This window comes from Ambystoma mexicanum, chromosome 7p (genome assembly GCF_040938575.1).
Source record: "Ambystoma mexicanum isolate Mex_15411 chromosome 7p, UKY_AmexF1_1, whole genome shotgun sequence".
In the NCBI taxonomy this organism is placed as follows: Eukaryota; Metazoa; Chordata; class Amphibia; order Caudata; family Ambystomatidae; genus Ambystoma; species Ambystoma mexicanum.
In genome coordinates this window covers 929790921-929804507 of record NC_090939.1, presented here as the reverse complement: position 1 = coordinate 929804507, position 13587 = coordinate 929790921, and the positions used below count along the sequence as shown (strand labels likewise).

Genomic DNA, 13587 nt, shown 5'->3' with positions numbered 1-13587 from the left:
GATGCAATCTAATAAGTGCATGGAAACTTGTTATTCACTGTTCAGGGGGATCCAGCTATTTGCTTTTGACCAGCAATAAAACCTGGGGTGAAGTGAGGCCTGAGGCCAGAGTTGACCAATTATTCATGGGTTTCGATTGTTTTCTCAGGTTGTGACCGGAGGCCATGTGTGTTGAATTGGTAGTTGTTTAGATTACAGTGTTCCGAGGATGCCAGCAAGTCGGGTGCGTGAGATGGTTATCGCCAGTTCAAAGTGAACATGTTTATTCTTCCCCTCCCCATATTGTTGAAGTACTCTTGCAAACCATGTGCAATTACATCCGGGGTTAGGAGGTCTCTGGCCAGCTGAGACTTGTAATTAATTATGTTTGTATGTGAATGTGTAACTGTGTGATGATGTTCTGACCTACCACAGACAAATCCTAAAAGGATGTGTGCTGTACACATGAGCTGAAGATGGTAGTTAAGAAGATTGTGAACAATGAGAATGGGGGAAATCAAAGAAAGAGTGGATTTTTTTGTATATGTTTCAACTAATCATGTGTGGGGGTGGTTTGTAGTCTTAACTGTTGCAAAAATGTATATAATGTGGCAACTTGAACTTGTGTGGTTCAGGAAGACTCAGGTTAGTTTGATTCTACAGTGTCATCTAGCTCCTCCCGGCCAACTGTACAATAAACTTGCTTTACATACAAACGTGCACTCGCTTCTTAGGTGGTGGGCCTGCTTTGGGTTAAGGTGATTAGAGGCCCATCCCCACACAGGACGTCCTGTTTAAAGGCCTATTCACACTGTTTGTCCTCCAGTTCTTCCAAATGCTTATGAGACCTCTGCAGATGGCGGTCTAGTTTTGAAATGATGCGCAAGACCCCTGAACATCAGTCTTCAGCTCTAAAAAAAGAACCTGAAGATCAGCTCTAGTCACTGAATTTACGGCCATTTCCGCAGACTCTGGGTGCGCATGAACTTGAGCTACAACATGATGAGATTTCTCCCTTGGTAGCGGCTGACCCTGGAGTTTGGCCTTTATATGCCCAGCCAGAAAGGCCTTCTGTTTAGGTAGATTTTTGTTCATAACAATCCCCTCTCACACCTGCCAGTCCTTGACAAGTTGCACCGGCCCAAAACCAGAAGGTAAAAGCCACAAGTGCTCAACCTCGGCCTCTCAAAATTCAGCAACACAATCAGCTTCCAATTCACTTGTCTCCTCAGCTAATGCGACCTCACCGCTGGTGTGATGCCCCCAAGTCCATATCTAAGCGTGGGAGCTGAGCCACTCTCAATCAGGCACAAGGATCAAGGCAGCCTCTCCTGAACTTGTGATGAAGACCTGTGCAGGGCAACATCCTCAAGCCGTCGCTGCCCCAATTTGCAGAGCACTCCCAGCCGACAGACTCGGCAATCAGAACAGCCCAGCATTCCACTCAGAGGTGTGGCCTCCAGTGCAGGATGGATAGCGTGTGCCTGAATCCACCTTATGTCCTCCGATGGCAGTGCCTGTTCTGCCACCATCTTGGGATCCACCGGCCCCAGAGCGCGACTCCCAAGCTCGTCAAAACTGCAGCCCTAATGACGCGACAGCCACTGGCGCACTCCAGGTTTACCCCACCATCAGGGATTGGGGGAAGGTGAGAAGAAAATAGGAAGGGTCTGGGGAGAGCTCACATCAAGAACGGCTGCATAGGTTCACCGCTAAGTCACATCCCTCGAGACCCGCAAAATATTGACACAATCTTAAGGAGAAATCCCAGATCAAACTGCAACACAAGAGTATCCAGCAAGATCTTAAGATATGATTGAGAACATAAGAGAGCCACTATTTCCCACATCAGAGCAGATGTGATTGAAGACAACCATCCTTATGTCAAAGTCAAATACTTTATGTCAATAGAAGAGATTGGCTCAATGGGAGATGCTTTAAGGGATGCTTACACCAGGGGCAGGGTAGAGCCCAGAAGGGAGTGCCACCATCGGCCGGGGATCCAAACACTGTAAAACTCCTGAGTAGTTCCACACCAGCTGATAGCGTTAACTCGTTGTTACCTAGTGTTCTCTAAAAGCCCTTATTGCAGCTGTCTGGGCCCAGAAAGATGAATATGCCAAACCCTTGTCAAAGCCATCCTGAAGGAATTCTAACACAGAAGCAATACTGCACTCAAGAGCTGATATCTTGTTCCTCTCACACTAGACCCCAAAATTAGACTGGTGTTTTTCATAATACTTGAGTGTCGCCGGATGCCTGCACTTTTGAAGGGATACGGCCAAGTGATCTAAAATGCCAGATTCCTCAACAACCCCCCCCTTTCATTCTCCTTACTGCCCAAGGAATTACCTACCCATCTTCAACCCCTCAAAGGGATCTCAGAGGTGGAGGCCAAGAGGGAATCAGGCACACCAGAGCTGACTCTAGCAGGACTGGAGACCATCCCCTCCTGGGTCAGCAAGAACAATCAGAATAATCTCGGTCCGGCTGGTTCTGATCTTCTCTAAATCCTTGGGAATAAGAGGAATATTGAGAAAAGCATTCAAGAGCCCCATGGGCCACTCCAAATCCATAGCATCCACCCCCCAAACCGTCTTGGATGGGAATCTGGAACATGTTCCCAGCTGTGCTGTCACTGGGGTGGTGAAGAGGTCCAGGACCAGATTCCCAAACCCATAACAGACCTCCAAAACATCTCAGGTGAAAAGAGTTGCTGGAAGCTTGGAAAACCCCTGTTGAGATGGTCTGACACCGAGTTGTGCACACCCCTGAAATTGGCTGCCTCCCGGGAAGCCAAGTGGGACTCTGCCCCGCGACCCAATCGCTTCTGCTAGCACCTGAACCTGGTCCCTCCCTGCCGACTTATATATGCCACTGCAGAATAGTTGTCGGACTTGATTAGAACTGCTCTGTTGAGAGCTATGCCTGATGAGGATCTCATGGCTCTGCCAATGGCCACCAGCTTTTTGCAGTTCAAGGAATGATTTGCTTCACCTAGATTCCACTTCTCCTGGTTAACCAGATGATGACAAGTTGCTCTCCACCCAATGCTGCTGGCATCATTAGTAATTGTGATTCTGGCCAGTGGGTCGAGACACACACCCCTCCATAGGCTTGAATTCACCTAACATTGGAATCTGATCCTCGAAGGATAGGGATGCAGTTATCCATAAGTTGTGAATGTGGGAAATTAGGGGTTGCAAGTGCTGCGTTGCCTAGGGCACCAGGAACATGCAAGAGGCAATGTGACCTTGACCTGGAGCAAAGCTCCCCCTGATAACTACCCTCAGACACCTCTTTAGAGACCTGGCCTCTGGAAGAAAAACCCTTCCATGCCTCGAGGAAAGCAGGGCACCTTTTAATGTCAGGGACTGCAAAGGGTCCAGCTGGAAATTCTTGCAATTCACCAAGAATCCCTAGGGCCTGACATGTCCTCTGATTTGAGGCCAAAGTGGGGGGCGGCCTGAAAAGAAAGTGGCTCCCCCTCACTGCAAACCTGATGAATTTCTGATGACATGCCCTGATTGGCACATGTCAATACACATCCTGTCTATCTATGGATGTTAGCCAATCCGCCTGGAAAATGATAGGAAGAATTTGTGTCTCAATCTTGAAGGTGACCTTGCAAATAAACTTGGTCATGCCATTCAGGTCCATCATCAAACATAACCTATTCTTGGGCATTATAAAGATAATCGAGTAAAGCCCCTCCCCTTCCTCGGTTGCCAGAACCCCCTTTATGGATCCCTTGTCCAGCAACTCCTGGATACCCAATTCCATTGGCTCCCTCTACGGACCTGGAGTGAGCACTGTGCCAGATAGCGCTAGTGGGCTTAAGAACACCAGTCTGTATCCCAATTCGATTATCCCGATGGACCAACGTCTCAGGCAGATTTTGCCCATGCTTCGGAGAAGTGTCTGCTCCTCATGGGCCAACCTTGGCTGTCTGGATATCTGTGTATAATGGAGATACGTCCGTTCATTACTTGAAACAGGATAGCTTCCTGGTCCTCTGCCTTGCTCAGGACCTGGGTATCCCCTGGTTTCCAGGCCTGGAGTGACCAGATTACTTTAAGCCACTCTGGGATTTCTCCTTTTTTCTGTGTCTGTTGGCTTGCTTGTCCGCTTATAAGACATTGTGGACTATGTCTATGTCTAATAAACTATCTCAAACAGCCTGCAGCCCTCAAAGAGGAGTTTTAGCGCAATGACGTTCTGAGAGCCATCTGTGCGTCTGTCTCTAATGTGGGCATGCCTTTTCACAAATATAGCAGATCCCCTGGCCATCGCTGCCCCGAGTACTCCACACATAAACCCATTTACAAACTCCACTCCACCGCCGCCAGAATGCAGCTACCCAAGTGCAATTGGCCTTGCTGCACACATTCTACTGATCTCACACAACCATTGCACCCCGCCTAGCACTAGAATACAGCTACACACCACTTAATATGCCCTGGCTGCACACACACTGAGTGCACCCAAGCACTATTTACTACACTACTCTCTCCACTTGCCCGGACTACGGTCCCCGAGGACGTTCAACCCATAGAGCTTTGGAATCATACCAATGGTCAAGGCGCTATACAAATGTCCAATAACATAACATAACATCTTCTGCGTCTCTCCCCCAGGATAGAGGTGCATCTCACCTGCTCAATGGCCCTGGTTCAGTCTCTTAAATCCATTCAGAACAGTCTCTACAGTGTATGAGCTACATTAGCCCTCACTGCTAAAGAGGCTCCTGCATAGGTTCCTGAGCACGGAGTAAGTCTTTTGTTGACGAGATCTACACATCCCTCTTCTGTCCTTTATAAATACCCCCAAAAAATCATACATTTTAATTGAATTACATTTTCATGGAGGGTTCCTTCCCATGCGCCCCCAGCTAAACACTATAACAATAGGAATTTTACTAATAAGAAATCTAACCCCCACTATCAAGTCATTACCAAAAGCGGTGGGTATGCGCATTTATAAGGTGACATACCTGCATTTTAACATCAATAATAATTCGAAGCAAAGTCTCAGAATAATCTCCCAGTATTAAATTCAAGTCCCTTTTAGTACGACTGCTGCAACTCTTATTCAGCCCTAGACAAGCCTGCATACATCCTCCTGATTTGCTTTGCTTGCAGCAGCTATGAACAGAGCTCATCTTTACAAGTGCCACGCCTGAACCTGAAAGAGACATGGTTTTGAAACGACCAATAATGAGATGAAAGAACTTTGAAGCAGCTTTGTTGGCAACACAAATCAGGTGCGTGCCATCGCCATAATATAACGGACCGTATTGTTCTTGTGCCCCACTGCTGTTGTCGAAACCTAAATATAATTCCTGGAGATGTGACTGTTGCCTTCCCCCAGGCCCTCCCTCAAAGGCCCCATATGCATTTAGGTGAAATTCATTACAGGACATACTCACCTCGTGAGACTTCTGCTGGGGTATGTCATTACTAGTCTTCATAGTTGGCAACAGCGACCACCCGGGGAACAGCCTTGTAGAAAAACAGCTCGGACACCAACACTCGGTTCCCCCGTAGGAATAATCCTATTTGTAAAACAGCTCCTGGGTCATTTAGTTCGTGTTTAGCCCGAGATTTCTGTTTAGAACCATGCGCAGAGCAAGACACTATACACCGGGCTGTGCTTTATCATCTGACCGCGCTCTTAGGAGAGACACTATTTAGCTGCGCGCGCAGGCTCGGATGGAAGCCAGTTGTTAGCTGTGGAGTTGTTGCTAAGGTTCGAGGAATGCTGAGACTTTATTAGTATATTTGGAGCCTCCCTGGCAGAACAGCATGACTTAGTAACCGCCATTTGACACACAAACTCATTCTTCCTGTTTTCTGTCAAACACATTTCAATTTAAAACAGGCAGCTAGAATAAACCGAGTTAGTCATTTCCCCTGCGCATAAACCTACCGTACATTAACATTTGCTTAGTGTGGTGGTCTAAATGATGACAGGACGCCTGTAGTGCCTCTAACTGTGTTTATTGGGCAGTTAGAACATAACATGTAAACTGTTGTCCTTGGGTGGAGAGGGGCTGTACTCACTCTTCTGATCACGTTCCCTCTAGTTGCTTCACTGAGTGCAGGGTATGCACAATGGTGGCACTCTGTAAGCTTCCAGGGCACCCATGTGGCCTCCTGTGGCCTTGTAGTTACGCTCCTGGAAGCTGGGGGCCTTAGTTCTGGTGATCTGGTGTCACTGGGCTCCTCTGTGCAGGAGCAGCGATGGGCCGCCGATGTCCTGGAGTGCGGGTCCTTGCGCTTCTCGCGGACCCGAGATCTCACGAGATCGCCTGCTCGCGATATCACAACGTCTCCACACACCTCCTTTGTTGGGAAAAAGGATAGGTGGTCATTGCATGGCAAAGTCTGCAAACTTGCTGGGTTTTCTTTTCTCTCGCTGTGGTCTGCCTTGATCTGGGAGCGAAGCAGGGCTGCAGGAGACCACTTGGGGAGATGCGGGTGGATCAGGTTCTCCTTGTCTTGTTCTGCGCTGTGACTCCCAGTGTGGGGTTGAGGAGTTGGTGCCTGAGAGTTCATCGTGGTTTGGTGTCTCCGATGCTTCTCTTTCTGAATAATGAAGGTTGTCAAGCGGCTCTTGTTGGCCTTGCTCTTCTCCAGTTTCCGATACATAGCCACCCTTTCTAGATTCCATTTCCTTCCGTCGCTGGTGCAGATGTGGTTGGACCCCTTCGCAATGATTTCTATGGGACTACTGTATTTGGAGCCGGTCGTGGTGTCTTTATGGCGTATCTTCACCAAGTTGCCTTTGTTAACCTGTGTGTGACGAGCGGCACTGCGTGTGCCCCCTTGGGCCTTCATGGCTTCTTTGTTTCGTTGCGTGCGAAAAACTATATCTTTCATATCCACGTCTTCGTCATCCCTCACTTGGTGGCTCCAGCGTGGAGGCTGCCCTTCTTCCCCTCAGCAGATGGAAAGATGAAACGCTGGTGATGGCGTTGGGAGTGATGCGGTGGGCTGCGGTCTTGTACGGGTCTAGGCCCGAGGCATGCGCCAGTTGCAGCGCACCTTTGATGAAGTGGTTCACCCTCTCTACAAGCCCATTGGCCTGTGGGTGGTAGAGGCTTGCTCTCAGCTGTCGGACGTTGTTGAATTTTAGGAATTTCTCCATTTCTCGAGCAACCAACTGGACCCCGTTGTCCGTCACAATCTACTCTGGGAGGCCCTCGCGCTGGAATATGACGGTGAGTGCCTCGATGACTGTGCTCGTGGTGATGTCCGAGGTGAAATCAACTTCTACCCACTTGGAGAAGTAATCAACCATGACTATCCCATATTTGTGTTCTGGAGACATGCTGTCCAAGGGCCCGATGAACTATGTCACAAAGGGGGGGGGGGACTGTTACATGGAAAGATAGGGCACTAGGTCAAATCTTTCAAATCAAGTCTCCTAGTACAGCCCAATAGAATTGAATTCATATCCCCTCATATGAAGAATAACACAATGTCAACCATAGAGGTGTAGAAATTATATCATATCTTATTTTCAACACAATACAAAACACACAATCAAACAATGTGCAAATCCAACAAAGCAAATATGTGCAATAAATACCAACCCGAACTCACAGGGGCACTTTAACATATACAGAAACACATAAATACAAATGTATACATTGGGATACAAGAAATTAATAAAGTCATACATAAAAGAAAGAAAAAAGAGAAAACATAATCATACATATTGCTTGAAAGGGGTCAGCATCATCGGCTACTGTTGGCCGTTATTAACAGAAAGATGCACATAGCCTAAAGCTTATGTCTACGGAGTCTGTTCAATTCTCAATTAAACAGGAAGTTTCTTAAACCCAAACGTCGTTGTAAATTCAAATGAAAAAGGTTAAAGATGGAGAGAAAGATCAGTCCTCTTTGATATACCAAAGTCCAGGTAATTCTTGAACTGTTAACGGGTCTGCCAACGCAGGAGGGGGGCCAAAGAGAAGGAAAATCCTTCAGTTGTTTGGAGCAGTTATCACTAGTGGTCCAAACTTGAGCTGAGGTCTAATACAAGGATCTTCAGTCCCTTCTCATAACCATGCATTTCGGCGGTTTGAACATGAGAGTTCAAGTCCTTGGACAGGAAGATCTGCCTTCATCAGGGCAGTAGTAAACAGGACCCTGTGGGTGTAGAAAAAAGACAGAAAAAGGAAAAAGAGGGGGAAAGTGAGAGGGCGTGGAAAGCGTATATGGATCACTGCTTGCCTGGAAGCGGGCTAACCTGTGTAGGGATATAAAAATATACAAGTTCAAAGATATAAAAAGATTCTCTATTTGTATCTTACTAGTTTGGACAACTCTAAAACTAGATGTAGATATCCCTGAGTAGTGATGTTCTGACGGCATGCAATGAATACCACCCAACGGAAAAACAAATCCTAGTTGTTTCAACCCTATTCTGTTAAGACCACATAAATTCCCGGTAGACCCCCTTATCGTGTTGTCACATGTGGGTGGTAACCACATTAATTGTTGAGAACCAATTGGGTCAGTAGATGCAAAGGGCGAGTGATATCTCACCTTAAGAAGAAGTAAGAACATCCACGTGTCAGCATATGCTGCAGCAAGGATTGCTGATATTGCGAAAAGTGTCTGGGGCGTTGAAATGTAGAGCCATCATTCAAAGCCAACAACTATACACAGTCAAAGGTGCCTAGAATTTAAAAATGTCAATGTATCTGGCCTGTGAAGTCAATTTCAGGGAAATACCCATATTTGATAAATATAAAAAAGGGGGTTCCATAGTACCTGTGTAGCAGGCGAGAAATTGTAGCATGATGGTCGCCTGCTGCATGTCGTGCAGTGTTTCCAACAGGACCCAGTATGATGGCGGGCTCGGTCTGCTCACAAAGTGATGCTCCTGAATGGGAGGGTTAACACGTAAAAGTCGGTTAAAAATGATGGCCCGCAAACTGATCCTGTCCCTGACATAGGGATGCATCCAAAATCTCTATGTGAACGCGTCCGGACCTGCCGGATGCACACTATGTACGTCTGTACTCTTAAGCCATATAGAACGAAAGTAACTGTGAAAAAATAATAGATGGCAAAGTAGAGTCCAAAAAAAAAAAATGTCTGAAAACATCGGTACTGCAAGGCGATTTTATGCGAGACGTGGTCACGACTGAAGCTGTCAGAACGCCACACGGAGAGCACATACTTCCAAAAACAGCTAGTCTCTGGCTGAAAGGACGCAATGCCATGAAGTTACGGCATATCCTGGTATGCGGAAGTAAATAAGGGGGTTACTATGGTGACGAGGTCACGTGTCGATGACGTCGTCCCAAACGAATGGTAGGCGTAGGCACGGATGAAAACGGAGCCACGAAATCCCGGTTTCCTCAAGTACACGGAGGGTTGCCATAGTAACGAGGTAACGAAATGCCAGAAAAATGCGGAGCAATGAATGCATATAAATAAGAAGAGAATGTCGGCATGTATCGCTGCGGATCGAACGCGACATGGCATGTATTACATGTCTACACGACGAGTAGCCCTGAGGCACGGCCGTGCCTCTAATGGGGGGGTGCGGCCGGGGCCCCAGGCTAAGTCCGTAGGAGAGTCGTAAAGCAGACCCTCGATACGGTGCTGTAGGGGGGTGAGTGCGCCCAGATAGGACCCCTGGTGGCCACAGGGAGACAGGGGCCTTATCTTGGTATCTGTGGGGGGGGGGGGAGAATAACGGAGTGAAAAAATGAGCACCGCAGAATGTTTCAGGATAACGGTATGTGTACACCATAGGTCACCAAGAAGTGGAGGTCCATGTCATACTGTGCAGGGTACACGTGGGGCCACTGGATGGGAGACCACAGGGACCCACCCCTTTGGTGGAAGGGCACCAGAGATGCTCTGTGGCATCAATGCATGTGGTATAGTAGGTGTGACAACCGGCACCCGAATGCCCTTAGCGGTAAGAGCTGTATGTACGTGAGTCGTATGCTGGGCACGTGTACCCCTTATGTCTGTTTCCAAGAGGAGAATTGTTCATTCAGTCCATTTGCAAAGGAGTCTAGTCTGTGGATCCATCTCTTTTGCATATTAAGTAATCTGTTCTGTACATTGGGGCCCATTTGGATTTTATCCAGAACCCACCAAAGTATATCATCCAGTGTGTGCTGCTGGTTCAAGTAGTGTGTTACCAAGGTGGCTGTAGCTTTTTTGAATCGGATTCTGGACCGATGTTCTGAAATTCGGGTCCCAACATTACGCATTGTTTGGCCTACATAGCGGATGCCGCATGGACACTCGATGCAATAGACCGCTTGGTTACTCTTGCAGTTTGATTGATGTTTGAGGATCCATTGTGTATTGCCAATCTCAAATGTAAGGATCTTCTTAGTGAATTTGCATACCGAACACGAACCACATGGATAGTGTCCCGTGACTTTTCGTAAATTCCATAGCCCTGTGCGAGGTGTGTCTCGAGTGAATGATGAATGTACCAGATGATCCTTAATGTTCTTAGCTCTCTTAAAAGCAAACCTTGGTACGGGTTCATCCGGAAGATGTAGTCTCACTATTAGCCAATGTTGGCGAATTACTCTCTTAAGGTCAAAAGAATTAGGTCTATGTGTGATCACACAAGTAACTCTTTCTTCTCTGGGCTGGGTGGTGTTTGCCCGTGGTGTTAATAGTAGGTCACGGTTGGTGAACCTGGCCCTTTTACTTGCATTCTTAACCAGTCTCTTAGGATAGCCAAGTGCCCGAAGTCTTGTTTCCAGAGAACTTGCATTCTCATAGAAATCTTCTAGGGAGGAGCAATTCCTGCGTAGCCTTAGAAACTGGCCATAGGGGAGATTCTGTTTAATATGTTGTGGGTGATTGCTTTGGTAGTGCAGGAGGGTATTCCGATCTGTGGCTTTGCTAAACAGGTTGCAGGTGAGTTTATCCCTTTGACACAATATTTGTAGATCCAAGAAATGTATTAGGGCATTGCTGTGTTCCAGCGTAAATTGAATATTGTTATTACATGTGTTGAGCCATTCCCAAAACTCTTTAAGAGATGTCTCATCACCAGTCCAAATGAAAATAATGTCATCGATATATCGATGCCAATGATCGATTTTCGAGCTCCATTGGTTGGTTTGACTATATACAAATTGATCCTCAAAGGATGCCATGAAGAGGATTACTAGGTTCGGAGCAAAATTCGCGCCCGTTGCTGTCCCTTTTATTTGTAAGTAGAACTGATTGTCAAATGAAAAAAAGGTTTTTACCAAGCGCCAAAGTGGCCAATTCGATAATGAACTCCGGTGGGACCTGTGATTGACCATTCTCCCTGGTCAGTTGTTCATAGATACACTCTATAGCTGCCTCCTGTGGTATAGACGTATATAAAGATTTAATATCCATGGTCACCAAGAATTGGTGTTCAGGATCAAAAGGGAGATTCTCAAAGACTTGAATTGTGTGCATGGTATCCCTTAGACATGATTTTGTTTTTGTGCATAATGGTTTAAGAAAATAGTCAATAAACCGGCGAATAGGCTCCAAAATGGATCCACACCCTGAAACGATGGGTCTCCCTGGTGGATCTAGAGAATTTTTGTGGATTTTTGGAAGAGCATATAGACATGGTGTGCGGTCTTGTGATGTGGTCAGAAAAGTGGCTTCCTTATCCATGATCCAGTTTCTTTCACGAGCAAAATTGACCATTTCAGAAATCTCTATTTTGATTTCTTTCGTCTGATCTTTCCAAAGGCCCGATGAAGTCCAACCCTAATTTGCGCCACACCCCTTTGGGGACTTCGGTAGGACGCATGAGGGCTTGTCTCACCAACAGGAGCTTGTTGCTGTTCATGCATTCGTGGCATCTCTCAACCATTTGCCGTATGTCCTGATCTATGCCGGGCCACCAATAGGCGTTGCGTATCCCGCACCTGGTCATGTTGCAACCCAGATGGCCTGAGTGTGCTCTGCATAATATCACCTTGTGGATGCCGCCAGGCAGGATCACTTGGTCGCCGATCAGGATGAGGCCATTCATGCCGGTGATTTCATCGCTCACTTTCCAGTAGGGACGTAAAACCTTCAGGGATTGCTCTTTCATCGGGCCACCCATCGCTGACCCAGGCTGCTATGCACAGTAGAGAGTCGTCCAGCTCGTACTCCTGTAAAATACTGAAGGGGGGGTCTGTATTCCTGCTCTCTATATGGTAGAGGAGAGGCACAGAGGACCCCAGCCAAGATTCTCTATTGTGGTAGCAATGGACGAGCAATCAAGGCCTAGCTTCTCAGGGGGTGATGCAGGCTGGTTCTTAAGTACAATGTAGTCCCCGAACCCCCACAAAGGAATGTCTACACACTGTATTACTGAAAACACAGTCTTTATATAATTAATATTCAAAGGTATGTACACTATCACAATAATGCACTTTGTACTCAGAAATCAACAATGGTAAATATATACAATTCTAAAGTGGTACCACCAATATTATCAGATCTCATTAAAGTGCATCAACTATACTGTAAAAATGTCACACAGATCAATAAAAAGGAAACCAGCAATGGAGAGAGGAGGGAAAGCAAGATGGTTGAAACAATAGGCAGAATACTGAGTCAGTTACCTAAACACAGTTCTGTGTGGAGATCCCCCCACCTGGGCAACCTGTAAAATAAAGATATAGCACAAGCCCAGTCCATATATTGCTCAATAGTCTTATTTCCTCCTATAAAGTTTTTACCCCCCCAATGTACCTGGTGGAGCAGAGTTTTTCGAAGAAGCGTCGATGGATCCTTCTTGAGTGACCCCCTTTCAAGCAGGAGTCACGGATCGTCGAGAGGCGTCGAAGAAAGTGAACTTGGCGTTGACGGCGTCGATGAGAAGTTCGAGGGTGCCGAGACCACAGCGTTGATCCAGGCGGTGCTCGTCGGCGACGTCCTGCGAGGATGAGGTGTGCAGAGCACCTCGGCGTTTGATAGTTCTGGACAGCAAAGAGTTTCAGAAGAACTGTGGCCCAGCAAGGGCGTCGAGTCGTCACAGTCTTTGTGGCCTTCAGGTGGCGGGAAACCCACCGGCGGATTCTCCTCGGCGCGTCGGCGGCCTTGACTCTCACCGGCAGGATAAAGCGGTCGTCTCGGCGGACAAGGGAGTCCTTCGATTCAAATGTTCTTAGGCAAAGGAGCGGGCGGCTCCGGTCGGCGGGGGCACGACGTCAAACGGTCCCCTCTTCTGGGGCAACAGAACTTCGACGGGCCTCCAGCGGTTACACAAACCTGCGAACCTTGGTCAACGGCAATGGACTTTGTCAGCGGCGAAGTCCAGGTGCTTCACTTCGTTCTCCTCAGCGGTCCCCGTCTCCGGTCGTCAGCCTTTTGAGGGTCTGACTTCCAGGGAGCTTCGGCGAAGGTTAGCGGTGCTCGATGGTCCCTCGGAGCACGGGAAGAGGGCACCTTACCAGGTCCTCTCTCGGATCAGTCTTCGACGAATTCGGTAGCTTTCAGATCAGGTCGAAGCAAATGCAACAGCAAGTCTTCTTCTTCCAGCTGGGCGTCGTGGATCAGCAGTTCCAGTTACTCTTCAAGTGTAGACACAGCTTCTGAACAATTTCCAGTGGTGAGAGGTCCCCAGATA

The 13587-nt window shown here is 47.4% G+C and overlaps 1 protein-coding gene across 2 annotated transcripts in view; it reads right to left on the bottom strand.

The window, feature by feature from the left end:
- Positions 1-5606, bottom strand: part of LOC138526459 (zinc finger protein 391-like) — a 378250-nt gene extending 372644 nt beyond the window's left edge. Inside the window, exon 1 of one of the 2 annotated variants that reach the window (XM_069637238.1) lies at positions 5408-5606. In XM_069637238.1, the coding sequence (XP_069493339.1) occupies positions 5408-5449 (42 nt within the window). In that variant the 5' untranslated portion in view covers positions 5450-5606. The remainder of the gene's footprint in view (positions 1-5407) is intronic. The other variant, XM_069637237.1, reaches the window with a different exon arrangement.
- Positions 5607-13587: the final 7981 nt, after the last annotated feature.